The sequence below is a fragment of the Rhipicephalus sanguineus genome, chromosome 4 (assembly GCF_013339695.2).
Source record: "Rhipicephalus sanguineus isolate Rsan-2018 chromosome 4, BIME_Rsan_1.4, whole genome shotgun sequence".
Classification (NCBI taxonomy): Eukaryota; Metazoa; Arthropoda; class Arachnida; order Ixodida; family Ixodidae; genus Rhipicephalus; species Rhipicephalus sanguineus.
In genome coordinates, this window is record NC_051179.1 from 46,540,678 (window position 1) to 46,558,420 (window position 17,743).

At 44.8% G+C, this 17,743-nt stretch overlaps 1 protein-coding gene across 5 annotated transcripts in view; it reads left to right on the forward strand.

Annotated features, from left to right (window-relative positions):
- Positions 1-17,743, forward strand: part of LOC119389897 (atypical protein kinase C) — a 40,142-nt gene that overhangs the window by 7,236 nt on the left and 15,163 nt on the right. For 2 of the 5 annotated variants that reach the window (XM_049414578.1, XM_049414580.1), the window contains 11 exons: positions 208-297; positions 422-472; positions 1,107-1,192; positions 2,701-2,832; positions 4,177-4,288; positions 5,708-5,829; positions 7,208-7,375; positions 9,391-9,488; positions 12,829-12,965; positions 15,809-15,894; positions 17,319-17,406. In XM_049414578.1, the coding sequence (XP_049270535.1) occupies positions 208-297; positions 422-472; positions 1,107-1,192; positions 2,701-2,832; positions 4,177-4,288; positions 5,708-5,829; positions 7,208-7,375; positions 9,391-9,488; positions 12,829-12,965; positions 15,809-15,894; positions 17,319-17,406 (1,170 nt within the window). The remainder of the gene's footprint in view (positions 1-207; positions 298-421; positions 473-1,106; positions 1,193-2,700; positions 2,833-4,176; positions 4,289-5,707; positions 5,830-7,207; positions 7,376-9,390; positions 9,489-12,828; positions 12,966-15,808; positions 15,895-17,318; positions 17,407-17,743) is intronic. The other 3 variants (XM_037657315.2, XM_049414579.1, XM_037657316.2) reach the window with 3 other exon arrangements.

The following is a 17,743-nucleotide window of genomic DNA, read 5'->3' on the forward strand; positions in this document are numbered from 1 at the left end:
TTGATACGGATGTCTTTCGCTTACAGGCACTGCTAGCTTTTGTGCAAAGAAAACCAGTAGGGTGGTCACTTATTCGCTTGAAATCTTGAGTCGAGGGCATGACGTGCGATGCAAACCAAACCATTTCACACGTTTTAGCACAATTTTTATTTTTCTTCATTTCTGATTTGTGAAATGAAAAATAGCCCGCTCCGACTTTTTTTGTAGGCGATCCGTGCACCATATCGTCACAGGAGGAACTGAACGAAGCCATCCGCCTTTACGAAGTCAACAAGGACTCGGAGCTCACCATACACGGTTTGTCTAAGAAGCCGCATCATATTGCAACTTTCATTCTTCGGCTGTTTCAGCTACTCTTGCGCAGTATTTACGTATTTCATTCTTTAAGTTTCTCATGCACTTATTGTTTCATGTCGTGCAGTTTTTCCTAATGTCCCCGTGGCCCCTGGTATGCCCTGTGCTGGAGAGGACAGTAAGTTGAATGTTCAATTTTTTTCTCGCGTAATCATGTGTAACATCTCGGTGTACAGTCATAGGTGAAATAAACGTGAACAAGAAATGAGAGAGTAGAACAGCTCCCACAAGTGGTAACCCGAGAACCCTATCTTGCATCTCCAATAACAAAAGATTGCTCGAAAGATTGTTCGGTTCCCGCATTTGAGTGCGCAAGGCGAAACCATGCCGACTTTAAGCATGCCGGTGAAAACAAAAACGAAAGAATGTGTTTCGAAGTAGGAACTGAAATAAATCCTTCACTCTTGCCAACTATTACCAGGTCTTAACCGTATAAAATTCTGCTGTAGGGTTCTACCCGACAGCTTATGTAAGCGGCAGGTGCAAGATCGCATCTCTTATTGAGGCTGTTCCTTTGATTTTATGGGCATTAGTCTCGGGTAGTGTAAAATAAAAAAGCCAGTCAACTCACATTATGACTGTTATACTAGTATGGTTATAGGCCAGGAGCCACAGCGTGAGAAGTCATTTTTTCTGCATCACTTACCGTTTGTTAGTTAGTTTCTGATGGCACACGTACGTTTCTCTAGCTCGCCCGCCCGCACGTAAGGCGGTACGTCCCTGACGGTCCTGTTGTTGTTTGCACGTTTCAGAAAGCATCTACAGAAGAGGGGCTCGGCGGTGGCGCAAGCTCTATCGTGTCAACGGCCACATCTTCCAGGCGAAGCGTTTCAACCGGGTACAGAGCTCTCCCACCACTTCTCGGTCGGGGAGGGGGACTTATTGCGACGTGGCTTGCGTGTGATGACACTTTTTTTTTTTTTTCGTCGGGGCAAGATAACGCTGTTTGCACTTGTCGCCTCTTTAGTACACGTAAAAAGAACACAAGGAAGCAGCTTTCGCGTACCTTGCGGTTGTCATCAATTCTCTCGTCTCCCACGGTCTGCTACCTCGCTCGCCTGTTGCAGCCCTCTCGCGGAGCTCGGTGTGTCGGAGGGAAGGGGACAAGTGGGGGTGCTCTCTTATCTCGGTCGCGGCTCCTCTCCCAATCGAGTGTCAGTTTGTGACGGGCTGGCACCGTGCACGACTCCCAGGCTTTGCCTTTGTCAGGCACGCGTGGTGATTGTCAGTGTGTGCCATGATACTGATCGAGCTGATAGTGAGTGATAACAGCCTCCTTGTCTTTGTCGGGGATGCCTTTTACCGTTGTCGCCGTTTGTCACTGTTTTCTGCTCATCTCAAACTTTTTCTCGGTGGCAGGAGAAAGTGAAATACTTGTTACTTGGTTCTTATGCTTTGCATTTTTATGTTGCGCAATTTTCGGGGTAAGCTTAGGAACACATACTTGTTGAAGGTAAAGAGATTAATCGTGCAGAAAAATGTCCGGCTGCTTTCACTTCGGGGTTTTGTCTCGTCGTGACCTGTTATGTTTATCTGTCAAGCAGCTGTATGCTGTTATGTTTTGTTGAGTTAACGCTACACAACTGTTAGTTGTGTGGAGGATATTCAAATGTGGAAGCGGTGTTTCTACACTTCTGTTACTTGATTATGTACTCTTCAGTAATGCAAAACATTTAGTGCAAAATAACCTTTGCTTTACGTAAAAATGGTATTTTCGGCAAAGTTTCATCGACGCTGGTCTTTCAAGCAGTTCGAGTTTGTCATGTGAATTTTCCTCAAAATTGCATTGCCGTTGCTGCATTTTGGATGTCTGCTAGACGAAGCAGGAACTAAATACAAGCCAACTGGAACATAGTTGATGACATTGAAGTACTTCCAAGCTAAAACGTCATTCACAAGTAAAAATTGGACAGACATAAGCACTCCTAACATATGATTTTGTTCAATGATGTTGAGAAATCGTCGAACACAGACGGTTGCTAGAGCCAGTGTTTCGAAAAGGGAACTTGTTTTTATCATGTCTTTATATGTTTTGTATGTGTATTGCTGATTTCCTTCAGTGATGTCATGTTAAATGTTATGGTGTGAGGGATGTGCGCCCATGGTATTGTATTTCCTATACTTAACAATATTGACTAATTCAGTTGTTAGAAGGCCTTTTGTCTGTCTGCCTCGTGCCTTGTAAATGTTTCGTCTTGGCACCATATGAAAGTGCATCTGCTTGACTAAGGGGGCCATCTATTGGTGTCTTGCTAATAGAAATCTCTGTGTCACAATTCTTGCTAGACTCGTGCACTGAGCAGTGTGCCTTGAAGCAACGCCCCCTTCCTTTCGTTTCTCTTGCAGCGTGCATTCTGCACCTTCTGCCTGGACCGCATCTGGGGGCTGGGCAGGCAGGGCTTCAAGTGCATCAACTGCAAACTCATGGTGCACAAGAAGTGTCACAAGCTCATCAAGCTGGCTTGCTCGGGACCTCTCGTGAGTGCTTTGCGCCCTCTTGCCTCGTTACGTTAACAGGACTTCGTTAAAGGGGTACTGACACAAAATTTCACGGTTGATAGCCTGCGGGGTCGATTCCCGTGAGCATGCGTATACTATCACCTACCAAATCTCAACAATGAATATAGTGTGGGACGAAATATACATAAATTTTGAAGTTTGCGTTCACAATCCAGCACTATATGCCGCATCTTGCGACATTGACATCATCTAAGGTGACCTGAAAGTGATCCCCAACTTCCGAGATATCACCACTGTGGCCGAGCTCGAGCTGGCGCAGCTGGTGTAATGTCGCAGTCGCTCTTGCGCTTTTGCTGCACTTGCACCAGCAGGCTGCTATTCGGGGGCTGCTCACGAGCCCGGGCCTGCGGCAAACGTGCGGAAAGTGTGGAAGCCTCAAGAAAGTCATTGCCACCATACAACGATGATAGTGACGACGACGACGACGACGGCGCAGCACATGCGGCAGGTGGAGGGACGCCAACGGACGATGTAGGCAGCGTGGAAGTGCGCCACAGTTCTGCATGCTGTTTCACACGCTATATGGCTTTAGTCGCACCCGGCAGCTTGTTGTTGTTGGAGCTCTCCCAAGCCGAAACTGAGATTGGTCGGTAATAAACAGACTGTAATTATCTGTCGCACGCTGCAAGTGATGTGCCATGTTATGGCTAATAGGGCCCCAGCAACATATTGCAGTAAAAAAAAAATGGCAAACCAAAATATTTGTGTCAGTACCCCTTTAGTGTGCAGCTGCAGGCCTACTGCAATGAAAGTTAACTTGGTTTAAATTCGTTAACAGGGAATGAAGTGCAAATGCGAAAGAGAAGTGCATATGTGAAAGGGCTGACTCGATAGGCCTTAGTGAAACAGTGTGTGTATCACCTTCAGTCAATGCACCAAGGCTGTCTTGTAGGTGTTTGAGTTGTTGTGTGCATGCGTGTGTATAAGATAGACTGCAGTATGCATGATCACCTGAAGCCTCTGTATAAGATACCACATTACCGCCATCTCCAGTTCCAACAACGTGAATAGTCTCCTGCTTCATGTCCGAAGTCAGACTGCGGCACTCACCTCAGACTCGTCGACCAAAAAGTGATGTAATTAATAATTTTTGTTGCTATCAAATAACTGAGACTTTATACCGTAATTATGGAATCTCCATCTACTATCCAAAACACCCAAGCACGCGCAGTACATGTTTTTTCTTGCTTAGGTGCTCATTTAACACTTCCCTTCCATGCACATTATGACAAGGTACTGAAATTTGGTACACGAGTGCCACAAAAGGAACCTATGACGTGAGCTACCCGAATGACCTTTCAGAAAAATGACCAGGACCAGTTTGCTGAGTCGTCTGCCCCGACCACACCAGCACCGTCGAGAACGAGCGACACAACAAATGGCGGCGACGTCAACGGCACAAGTCTGACCAGAGGTAAATTGTTGCTTGTTATCGTATTTGATTCAGTACCCAGTTCACTGATAACTCTTGTAAGACTATGAAAATGTGTAGTGAGTGATCCAGTGACCAGCCATACCTGAAGCCTTTGATGGTCTCATTGTAGGAATACTCATTCTAGAGTTTGTTGACTATTGTAGTGATACCACCAAGTGCGGGCCCATTTCAGGACAGAACCGATCTCAATAGAATGCAATTGCCAGTTAATTCACTCATGCTTTTTTTGGGCTTGCTTGATTATTCATACATATCTGCAGCACCGTCACCTTCTGTAGAATGCAGGTCAAAGTTCTGTCCGCCATTATGCAAATATGTTATAGATAACTTCATTGAAGGGGCGCAGCAACACTTCTTCAGCATGGTCACCCGAAGCTCCTGAGAATACACGAGCCAAACATTATAGTGCAGCACGCGGCCTGAAATTTACAATTATAATTCTCATAGTCAGCTACACATCGCTCCCTCTTCTCTCTACAAATGATGCCATATACCCAAATTACTGCGCCATATACCCAAAGTCCACAGCTGTTGGCCGATTTAGGCATCGTGAGATGCATAGTTACAGTGGCCGCCATGGGATGCCGCCACGTTCCCACGCTCGAGATCACACTGAAAGTAAACCGCATGCCCGAAGAAAAAAAAATAAAAAAAGTGCTCAAGCTCATGATGTGCACTGACGAAGGGACGCATCTTCTTGCCCCTTTGTCATCCCCCTCCTTGCGTAGCTTTCAGCGCGCTCACTGGTACGAAAGGAGAGATAAAGTGCTTAAAGTGTGCGGCAAATCCCTGTAACTCCGCTCGTACTTGAAGGATTCTAAAAAAATTTGCGGTGGTTGATTCATGAGGCAATAAGCTTTTTTAATGAAGCCATTTGATGATTACTTGGAAAAGTGTTGCAGGGCCCCTTTAATACTTCCTTCCTTTCATCTGTGATGCAAATAACTCTTGACTGTCAACTAGACAACAAACTTGAAATGAAGATAAAATGAACAATTTCTCGGGGAAGACTCATTTTGGGTACATCTACGAAACATGTCTACAGTAGTACCCCGCTGATACGTTTTTCGTGGGGCCATAAGAAAGCAATGTGAGAGCCACCCCTGCATATAAATCGAACTCCCAACTACAACCTGTGGAAAAACTTAATGCAAGACTTCAAAACGTTTGCATACTGTAACCCACGTGCCAGCTTTTGCTCCAAATTTACATGTTCTTTTGCGTGTTATACATGAGAAAATGCGGTGTCATTGTCAGGGTACAGCAAAAATTCCTCTCATCACTTCAAGCTTCGATCTTCCCCAAAAGTTCTGTTTTGTTTGAAATCTTAGGAGACTGCATTGTGCATGACAACTGTTTACTTATGCTTACTGTTGTTTCTCTTTTTTCTTAACCTAGCCGGAACTCCCAGGCATAAGACTCATCACAGGGCAAGTTCAGCCATCGAGACAACCACAGACTCTTCCGCCGGCCAGCTGGGCCAAGAAATCGATGACCAAGTTTCGGGAGGCGTAAGTGCTGTGCGTTCACATTTTACACTAGTAATTTTCGTAGCTGTCTTTGTAACACCACTGTAGGACGTTGCTATGGAGCCAAGCCCAGTTATAAAAAGAATGCTCATTTGTTACAAAGATAGCCTGACAGTAAGTAACGTTATATGGTTTATTGAACTGAATCTCAGATAGCACGGGCTCATCGCAGCTTCGAGATCTTCTGAAGGGAACAGAGTATCGGGGCTGTGGAAATTATGAAGGCAGCTTAGATGGAAATAAATGATGGAATTCTAGTGGGGTGCATGATGGGGGGGTCTGGAAATCTTGCTGCATTGTTGAAGTGCAGCTGAGTACTTACTGCTGATGTCAGTTGCAATTCACCGATAACTTTGCCGACATGTTTAAGAAAGCCAATGTAGTTAGTCGTTCGCTGAAGGGGGCGTCATCTGTCAGCTGCGAGGCTTTGTCAGCCGTGAGTAGGATTACTATGAAACTGCAGAGACTATGGAGCCAGTACTGCCTTGTGTGTGTGCCACAGTAGTGTACATGGCATCGCTGAAACTGTTGGCCTGCGGTGAGGCTCTCAGTGATGAGCGCTTCTCTTTGAACAATCTGGAAGCCACAATTATTGGTTCAGCATTGAATAAACAAAGTAAGCATATGGACTACCTTTGAATATATCATTTTTCCCATTTCATTGTCTTATTCTTGCTTGTCCAGTTGTTGTGAAAGCTCAGCTAAAATTGAATGCATCCTGCTTGACCATGGTGTTTGTTGTGAATGGGCTTGACTGTATTATTGCTGTCACATGGTGATAGTGCAATTTCTGAATAATGACTTTCATTACATCTTGATGATGATGAGATGAGATATATGTGCAAGTTCGAAGAGCATAAGGGACTTGATCATTTTGTATTATAGAACCTTTTTTGTGGTAAATTAACTTTTCAAGCAACTGCTCTATAAACTGTGGCAGTATTGTGGGAGCATTGGTAACCTATGAGGCAGTGGTTGCAGTGTACTCTACGGGACACAAAAACAGTGATAAAAAGCAGTGCTCGGTTGGAAGCCCATGGGAGGGGTTTACGTGACTCGCCTGTTGGGTGTCATTTAACAAGCATTGAGAAAATTCGCTTACAGCTTACAAAAAATGTAATGTTTGGGCAAGTAGTCGAGCTGACGGATGCAAACAAGATGTCGGAGGTGCACACTTGCATGACTGCAGAAGTTTTTGTGCATGTAGGAAGCATGGAGACAGTGCATTCCCTCATGCAGCAGATTCATTGCTCACTTTGTTGTTGCGCGAGTGTTACTACCTTTGATGTTTCTGAGCCCTGTAAATTTTTGTGGTTCAGAGAATAGTTGGTGATTATTGTGATTGACACCCTCTGTTCCTGCTTTGGAGCAGGTGGAATCTGGCGGCGACTCGTGCCAGTACGGTCTGAAGGACTTTGACCTGATCCGTGTGATTGGCCGCGGCTCTTATGCCAAGGTGCTCATGGTGGAACTCAAGAAGACCAACCGGATTTACGCCATGAAGATCATCAAAAAGGAGCTCGTCACCGACGACGAGGTACGCAGCAACTGCTGTCGATCGCTAAACTATTCATTCTTGAGTTTATCTGGTGCCTCCTTCAAACCAATATGCATCTGAACCCGGTGGCGTACAACCACTACAGTCGAACCCGGGTATATCGAACTCGCCAAAAAACGTTTATTAGTTTGATATATGGCATAATTCGATATAGGCCCGCTATAGGATTTTGACACAAAGGCACATAACAATAAGAAAAGTACTTTATTAATATGGTGGCTTACTTGCTTGCCCTACTTTGGAACAAAATAGTCCTGGATTTTCTTCTGTGTCAACGACTTCGCTGCCTGCGACAGCACACACGCCTCCACGTTGTCCAACGAGTCGGAGCAGCTGAGGCTGCAACCTTCCACATTCACGCAATAGCGCCGGACCAACGCAAGTGCACTAATCACTTAGGAGGATGTAGGCAATAGGCCATCGTCAATTTCCTTATTGTTGTCGCTTTGGCTCGTGGTCGGCACGACGTCTGCAACATAGTCCTCATCTTGTAGCTCACCCATGATGGCGACATCATCGTCCGCACTGACGAACTCGTCGAATGTCAATCCGTCGATAGCTCCCGGGAACTCTGCCAGCTCGCTCCAAACTTCGGCGGAAACACCTGCGGTGTTTTCAGTGCTGTCATCGGAATTTGGGGTGTCATCACCAGGCATGCGGAAGCCGGCACGCCTAAAGCAGTTCTGGATCGTCTCCTTCGTGACATCTGCCCACGATCTACTCAACATAGAAAGAGCTCCGAGCAAGTCGATCTTAAGCTCCCTGCCGACACGAAGGTTCACAGAGCACCAACAGGCAACACCACCAGCACGGACCGCGCTGAATGAGGACTCGAGGAAAACAGGCAGCAGCAGGCACACAAGCATAAAGAAAGAAAAAATGGCGCTCACTTCTACCGCCTCTGTACCTCGGAGAAAGCACGACGGCCTCTGATTGGCTGTAAGCGCTGCGAGCGGGCCAGGATCATTTCTTGCAGGGGGGTGTTCGCCCGTGCACAACCGGGTCTAAACCACTTTTTCTAGGGTGGCGCCGGCAGTTTTCCCCGCCACTACGAGGGAAAGCCAACTTGCTGGGGCACTTTTGAGGCACATGGAGTTTGATATATCGGTTGTCGTTGCTATTTTCGTTCGATGTAACAGTAACTTTTGCTATGTATTCTCAATGTGAACTTACCGTGTTTAGAAATTGTTCGATATACGGGATAATTTGATATAAACGGGTTCGATATAGTCGGGCTCGACTGTACAACCGAGGACAATGTACTGATCGAGTAGGCTGTGCAAGAACAAAGTGGATCTATCATACATATTATGAGCGTGCCCCCTGGTGAATTTATCAAGGAATTATACCAGCTGAAAACAGATGAACACAGGAAACGGTGAAGGAGACAGGAAAGCGGCTTCACCGTTTCCTGTGTTCGTCTGTTTTCGGCTGGTATAATTCCTTGATGCAATGCACCAACTAGCCCAACAACGAGTCCCCCTGGTGACCTGTCAGGGTTGTACGATAAGTAACGATGAGCAGTGGGAGACTACTGCTTAGAGTGCTATGGAATAAAGTTTTTTCCTTCTCAAGCTTTCTCCTATTTCGTAAATTGTTCAAGGACTCGTAAAAGTCTGTTGTACAGTAAGCACATAAACAAAGATCTGCTGGGGGAGTTTGTTGGTTGTGCCTGGCATATCAACTCCACACAGTAGAATGGAAAAATCTTTATTTTTTCTTTTTGGTCATAGAAGAGTGCACCAAATTTTAACGGACATGTCGGTGTTTTTCACATGCATAGATGCAAAGTCCTCGCCAATTTTGGGCTGTTAGAACAACCCTCATCATGAGTACAGCCCTCTTTTCAGCATTGGCTCTTGACGTCACATGGGGATGGGACAAACTTGCCGGGGATGTCATTGCTCGGTTTAGACATTATGGTACCTATACCACTTGTGCTGCTGCTTCAAATTCTTGAAACATTGACTGAGCATTTCTTATGTGGGGTGCAGGACATCGACTGGATCCAGACGGAAAAGCACGTCTTTGAAACAGCCTCCAACTACCCGTTCCTCGTGGGCCTGCACTCTTGCTTCCAGACAGAGAGCAGGTCAGTCTTCAGGCTTTTATTTATAACATGCTCACTTGCATTGGTGCATTAGCCGTTGCGTCTAAGAAAAAATGTCCGCTCCGCCCACAGCCATTGCTGTCCCTCCCACAGGGAATTTGCGTAAGTGCTCCATCCAATAGCGCTTACTCATTTTCATGACGTCAAATACATCTCAAGAGTTTCAGATAGTTGACTTTCCCACAGAGACGTACATTTGTGGCGCTGGTTTTAGGTCAGAAACTTGGAACGTCCTAGTAAATTTCTTCAGAGATTCGGACATTGCTACTCAGACAAACGTAATGTTTGAGATGGTAACAACGAACCTTTCACTCTTGATGCATGTAGTACTCACATAAGGAGAGAAAAAGTACTTACAGTTCGAGAGGAAACCAGCAGGCACGACTGTCCTTCATAGGTGAAGGTCAGGCGCACCGCGGTTCTGTGGGCGGAGCTTGACATTTTTTCTTAGGTTGTAACCAACTATACCTACTTTCACTAGTTGACCTCGAGGCCAGTGAAGAAAATTCTGACTTGAAGGTGACTGCTTAATCTTTTCAATGATTAGGAGTCCGAAATATTATATCTAATGAGGTATGAAGTACTTTATTCCTCAAGAGAACAAGGAAAAGAAAAAAGTGCCGCATTCTTGGGTGACCACTTTCACCGGTACTTTTACTTTTGTTGAATTTCGTGCGATTCCAGTGTCTATGAGCAATGGCAGTTTTGGCACAGTGCCAGTAATGCTGTCGCCTGTCACTTCTGGTGCGAGTTGCGGAGTACACCAAGAAAGTTAGTGCATCCTGAAAAATGGTCTGAGAACATGGCCCAAGTTTTTTTTTCGTCACATTGCTGTGCAAACATAGCCTTGCCTGTACCCTGGCAGCATTTCCATGTTGTCGCTGCAGATAAGATGAAGGTTATGGTGGTGTTTTGCTTGCCTTTTTGTTGTTACTCGGCTTTTACATATCTTGTACTTCCTTGTATTACTTTCTTGTACATACTCTCTTGTACTTTCTTGTACATATCTTGTATTATATATCTTGTACGTTAACAGAACCCAGGGTGCACGGCCTCGCTACTTTTAGCCCTATGCACCGAACACCACCACGGGTTCAAGCACTGTGAGCTCAATGCAGGGTGTCGCGTCCTCCTTTGTCTCACGCCGTGTACTCTTCACACTGCTGCGCCCGAGAACTCGGCCCATCACCATGAAGGGACGGCGAGCTCGTGCACGCAGCGAGGTAGACCCTAGGCGACACTCTCCAAATTAGTGGTTTATTAATGGGGATTCAGTACAAATAGATTAATCATTCGATACAACGAATCGTACGTAACATAAATTATACAGTACACCAGTTAGCTAATACGAGCTACAAAAGATATCGATTAGTGGCTGCAAATGGCACACCTATAAAACAAAGAAACAAAGAACCAGGTTTGGAGAGACGACCTACCCTTCGGCCAGCGCTCCCACGATTGCGCACCCCAGAGCAGAAGAAATACAACAGACATGGGCACAGTTGAGAGAAACACACAGTGCACGATTACGAGGCACTGCCTTGGGACTTCGAGACTGCAGAAGAGAGCGCATGCCCACTGAGGCTGGGGCCCCGACAAGGCGGTGTAACCACCAGCCGGTGACGAAGAACAAAGAACAAAGGGGCCAAAACGCATAAGCACCCTCTGAAGTCCCAAAGTGTTCTCATGGAACCCCATCTTGCGCTCCCGCATGTCGGGCGAGCGCGAGCAAGGCCTAAGTCTGGCCTAAATTAGGCCGACGGGACACCGTGTTAAATCTTTGAGGGGCGGGGTGGCAGTGAAGTGACGGCAATTTACGACCCACTGCCACCCGTCTCGCCAGGAGGAGAGTGATGCGAGAACTCTCCAAGGCAAAATACTGGCAGTTAGAGTAATCTTTGCTGTCAAGCAAAGCCATAAAGCACTACATGTTAACATAGCTGGTGAAGTGTGAGTGCAAGGGTGACGAAACTTTTTGACCACCTGGTGTCGCCATGATGCGTTTTCAGGTCCTGCCTTTGAATCTGGCATTTGCAGTGCCCAGAAGGGTACCCTTTGAGATTGGTGGCTGTTTCACTGGAAATTGTCACTGGGGTACGAGTTTGTGCACTACCTAGGCAAGCGTCAGAAATATTTTCCAAGAATCGGATAAAAAATGCATGGCTGGCCATCTTATAACGTGCTCCAATGATCTTACTATCGCAGGTAGTTGAGTACTAGTGGCAGGTTTATACTGTGGGCATGCTACATCATCGGGCTAGTTCTAAAATGTCCCACAGGGGCTGCATTTTGTGCTGAAAATTTGCATTAACCCTTTCACGTGCTACTTATGAAGAACTCTCTCTAATGCATCAAAGTTACACAACATTATTTCTGGGCAATCAGTATTTTATTGCAACGTAAATAATGTCATAATATACATTGATTTGTGTGTTTTGTAGTAGTTAATGTTAATTCATTTGTGATTAAATGTTTATTTATCCTTAAGTCATTCGTCTTCTCTTTTTCCATAGGTAATATCAAATCTCAGGCTATAGTGCAATATCGTTTTTGCTCATATACATTTCAGCAAAGAAAATTTATACTTTTTACACGGCTAGCGGAGACCGGCACGTCAAACGATGCGTCGAACATGGTAGTGCCTTCAGCAAAGTGACCGTATTGTCGCGTGGTCATGACGAAAAAGACAGCAGTCGGGCTGTTGAAGACAAAACTCTTTATTGGGTGAACTTGAGCCCAGGAAACAAAAAGTCAAAATACAAGCGATACATGCATTATGCTGATAGCGGTGATCACAGTCGGCTGTCAGTAATGTGATCATCGGCGGAACGCGTTGTCTTTTATACATCAGTCAACGGACCTTCCAGCATTATCGCTGGTGCTCGCATAAGCTCTCGAATAAACTTGACTAGTTGCGTCCTACGCACAATTTTAACGGAACAATCTGCAGCAATCGCTAAGTTTCCCAAACATTGCTGCACGGCCTGTGCTGAATGGTACTAACATTTTTTGTGGATGACACCCGATCACATCAAAATAAAGAAATAAGGGCGTGTAGAAGTATGCAACAGTACACTGCAAAGTGGAGTTAAATGAAGACAGATTTATTATGCAGGCGGTTCAATGAATCCGTGCTTCAATGTGTCTTGCTCTTTCTTGGCCACTAGTCAACACAACTAGTATTAACAGAAGGCTCAAGGGGTTAATATCTCAATGACTATAAAGTGCTGTTGTTGATATCAATGACATCTTGGACATTTTGAAGTGTTCCTCTACCATTCTGGCATCAATTATATTACTAATCTTGTGTATCTCCTTACAGGTTGTTCTTTGTGATCGAGTTTGTGCGGGGAGGAGACCTGATGTTCCATATGCAGCGGCAGCGTCGCCTGCCAGAAGAGCACGCTCGCTTCTATTCGGCCGAAATCTCTCTCGCCCTCAACTTTTTGCACGAGAGGGGTGAGCACTGATTCCGTTCTCCTTACTCATCGTACGTCCGTGTGTGTGCTGCACACACATACTTGCACCACTGTGTGAAATGAGTGGCACTTCGATTTTCTCATTTGGCTAAAGGAATTAGGTTATAACAGTTACTTTAAAACTCGCAGAAGTTCAGGGGAAGATGGAAGCTTTAAGAGATGAAAAAAACATGGTTTAGCCCTCCATCATAGAAATCAGTATAACACGAAAGTGAACCATGTCTTCACATTAGTATAGTTGATTGTTTATTGTACGTTGATGTATGAGAGCTTGCACAATATCTGATGGTGTTTGGCAGCTATAGCACTATTTGACGAGCATGCACCCTCGTTGATGCCTAGTGGCACATCTCCATCCCGACGACTAACGCCAAATATGATTTAACCCTTATGTAGCTGAAGTAGTTAAGGGGGGACACTGCTCTTAAAATTTTTTTCTCATTTCTTGATGGATTTCTTGATCGATTTTGATGATACTTGGTGAGTTTATATATATATTTGTGTGCTAATTTCAAATATGCAATTATTTTTCTAGTATAACTGGTAGTTTTTAAAATACAATATATTTCATGTGCCTTTTGGGGAGGAAGATTTTTTTTTTAACAGAGAGAGTTACAAAGTAAATCAGCATATCACAATAACCTGCAATCAGAACTGACTGCAATGAAACAAAAACTGATGTTCTAAGCCCATTAGAACAAAAGTTATGGTATGTTGAACATTTGCAAAGGAAATCGCGGCTTGACATTGACGCACTCGTGAATGTTCAACATATTGTAACTTTTGTTCTAATGGGCTTAGAACATCTATTTTTGTTTCGTTGCACTCAGTTTTGATTACAGGTTATTGTGATACGCTGATTTACTTTGTAACTCTCTTTGTTGAAAAAAAATCTGCCTCCCCAAAAGGCACATGAAATATTTTGTATTTTAGGAACTACTGGTTACACTAGAAAAGTAATTGCATATTTGAAATCAGCGCACAAATATACATAAACTCACCAAGTATCATCAAAATCGATCAAGAAATGAGAAAAAAAAAATTTTAAGAGCAGTGTCCCCCCTTAACATACACATGGACATGGCATATGCTGCATCCCACGCATAGATGGCATCAACGAGCCATAACACTAGTACGTACTCAATGTGCACTCGTTCAAAGCATCGTCATTTGAGGAGAGAAACACCAAGGTGTGCGCTCCCCAGTAATAGGGTAACCTACGCCTGTGCTCCTGCGTATACGACACAGCGCTTCAGGAACGTGAGAGGCAGAGTTGGTAGCTTGAGCCACGAAGGGGGAAGGTGTTCCGCATCCCGCTGGCATGTCTCTCGCTACACCGGAAGCTGAAACTGCCAAAGTGATCTTTGTCGACGCTCATTAGTGTCACGATGCAGTACTTCACTTCACCGATCCCAGGCGGCGACACCGTCCCCCGTCAATCAAGGTCACTATGAAAGGAAGAAAGTGAGAGATATAAGGCGCACTTGTGAAGCCTCATGCATGAGAGTCGGTAGCGCAGTGGGTAGAGCGCCCGGCCCCTATCATCGCAGACCGAGAGCTCGTGGGTTCGACTCCCAGGTCATCCAAATCAATGAAACTTTTAACACGATAGCATTAAATAGCTCGTTTCGCAAATATTTCAGTTTCGAGGTTGGCGGTGGCATCTTTGGTTGTGAGCGAAAAATCAGCGTTGTCCGGGAGTGAAAATTCGTAGATGCAGATAAAGGAATACAAAAAATTTTTGGTTCGAGTGGGACCAGGGACTCGAACCTGCTACCCGTTTCTCTATGGCGCGATGCGTTTAGCCACTCGGCCACCATGCATACATCCTCTAGCATACTAACGGTGAGCTGTTTATATACATTATTCAGCGTTGGTGGCATGCACACCTCGGAGGTTCTTCAGCGGCTTGACTATCACCCACGAGATGGTCTAAAGGGCCCACAGGTGCACTTTTAAACGGCATTGCCCTGCCGTGTGACCGTGTTTCGTTGTGCCGCATGCATGGATATTGGAGCCGGACGGCGTCCACACTTTGGCTTTTCTTCCGGCACGGTTTATGTCTCCACCGAGAGGTGAAGCCAGGCTAGCGATTGGGAAGGCGATACGAACACGGTTCGATTACTCTGTCGCATTCTACTCTCGAAAGCGAATCTCAAGCGTCCTCCAAGATTTTTTTTCTTTTCTGTAAGCAGTTCATTTTAAAGCCATAAACAGTGCATGGGATTGAAAAGCCATAGAAGGAGAGGGGAAAAAAAGAATAAAGATTTTGTACCTCATGTTCATAAGAGCACACATTTGGGCAAGTTGATACGGACACATGGTAAGAAATTAAACAGGGCAAAATCGAATGCAGACAAGAGGAAGAAAATCAAACAAAACACAAGTGCTTATTCTCAACAAAATGTTTTGTTGAAAAACGCAACATATATTGGCTCACACTATCGTGGGGAAAAAATTCAAGCCCACCTGAACATCAGCCAATCTTTCTTTGCATGTGACACACCTTTCTCTTGCACGTGCCATAAATATGTTTGCCACTTCTCAAGACGCTGTATCTTTTTTTGTTGTTGCAATCGATGTATGGTTGATATCCTTCTCTTTTTGAATGTGGTAAGCTTCCATGATCGCCTTCTGTTGTTGCTTCAATAATCGCCTCATATTGTTGTGTCCTGCCTCTCACATTCATTATGGTTATCCACTTAGTATGTCTATGCAACGTAGTGTTTAGTATAATTAAATTTCATTATCATTTGAGAAAACTGTGTCTAGAGAGAGTGCCTCTTAGCAAAACTGTACTTCACTTTGTCTTCGTGCCTGCAGGCATCATTTATCGGGACTTGAAATTGGACAATGTCTTGTTGGACCATGAGGGCCACATCAAGTTGACTGACTATGGCATGTGCAAGGTGAGTCTGTAACCCTCAAGCATGTGCTCTAGATGGCCTTGCAGGTGTCACTTCAAGATTTTTTTGCATCTGAAGTGGATGCTTGGGCGAGTTGTTACGACATACATGCACTAGAAATTAAACCAGCACGAAAGAGAGCACCAGTAAAAGAAGGGCAGAGGTGGCAGCACTGCATGTTGGATATTAAGTGCTGCTGTCTGTGTCTTTCTGTTAACTGCTACGCTGTGTTTTGCACTGTTTTGATTTTAAAGGTTGGCGGCTTGGGCTAGTTGATATGTCGTGATGATTGCTATAGCGCGAACTCAGGACAAGGACAAAAGGCACACGAAGACGAGTGGTAAAGCTCGTCTTTGAATTTAAACCTTTTTTTTTTTTTGTCAGCATGAATCCAGAGTAATTTATTTAAAGGCCAATTCCAAATAACTTTTGGACAACATGGAAAGCCTCATTTCAGATAGCGTAGATGTATGGGAGCCTCTATGCAAAATTTGGCGGTTGATATACAAGTGGGAGCACCAGGAGTAGCTAGTGAAAACAGCCTTTTTTTTTTTTATAGCAAAGGACTGTGCCATTCCCACTCTCTGGTAGGGACGCATGACAGTGACGTGATCCAGAATGCACATTTCCTCGGCATGACCTGTGATGAAAGGTTGCCTCGTAAGGTAATGGAGGCTGCGAGCCAGGAATTACGTGATGACAGCGATCGCAATGGGCATGCATCGCATTATTAGGATGCCGTCTGAAAAGCTGCTAACAAGAAAATTCAGAGTCGTTCCACCCTGTGAAGGTGGCCGACCAGCAAAGCTGCGTGGTGTGGCACGGTAGTACTGCTGCAAGTTTCAGATCATCGCATACAAGAAGCGTTTATTTTATTTCTCTTGTGGTGGTTGTGGTGGCGTAGCGGCTATAGCATTGTACTTTTTAACGTGAAGGTGTTGATTTGAGTGCTCAGCCGCAGTGGCCACAGGGAAGGTGAAATGCATTAACACTCATCTACTTAGATTTAAGTGCACGTCGAAAAATTCCAGGTGACCTAGATTAGTGCAGACTCTTCTGCTACGGTGGGCTTCATAATCATATTGTGGTTTTGCATGTAGGTACATAGACTTCGCCGAAGGTTGTTGTAGTTACACATCATGTTGAGTTAAAAGGCAAACATTTTTCAGCAGATGCACTTACATCAAGAAGTTTATGATGGAGGTTTGTAATCGTGTGCTTATTGGCCTCAAGGATAATTATTTTGCTGATTTTACCCCCCCGAATTTAGTCAAGTTGTTGGTCAAGCATCTCAACCTTGCAGTGCTGATGCTCAGTTTTTTGTGTTCTTGAAATACAAAGCCTTGCACCACATGTTTGGAACATTTGTGTGAAGAACCGTCATGAGAAAGGGTTAAAATGGTCCTGCACTTTTCTTGTTTTCACAGGAGGGCATTCGTCCTGGTGACACGACAAGCACTTTTTGTGGGACACCAAACTACATTGCCCCTGAAATCCTAAGAGGGGAAGACTATGGTAGGTCATTCTGGTATTTTCCTGTATGGTTATTCTTTAAGAGAGCTGCAGTTGTGTTGACCTGCAGTCCTGGGCCCATGTTCACAGATGGTTCTTTTCAGTTACTACGGTAATCATATCTTAGCTGATCAAAATAATACTTTAATGATTGTCTTGTTGATTGACATGTAACTTCGGTTGCACGAGGGCCATGAGGTATCAATGGGCTAGTTGTTTGTTCATTACGATTTCAATGACAGCACTCTTGGCAAGGCATAGAGGAACACAGTATAACAGAAACTACAAATACTGGCGCTGATGTTTGTGGTTTGGTTTGTGCCTGTGTTTCGGTTTTGGT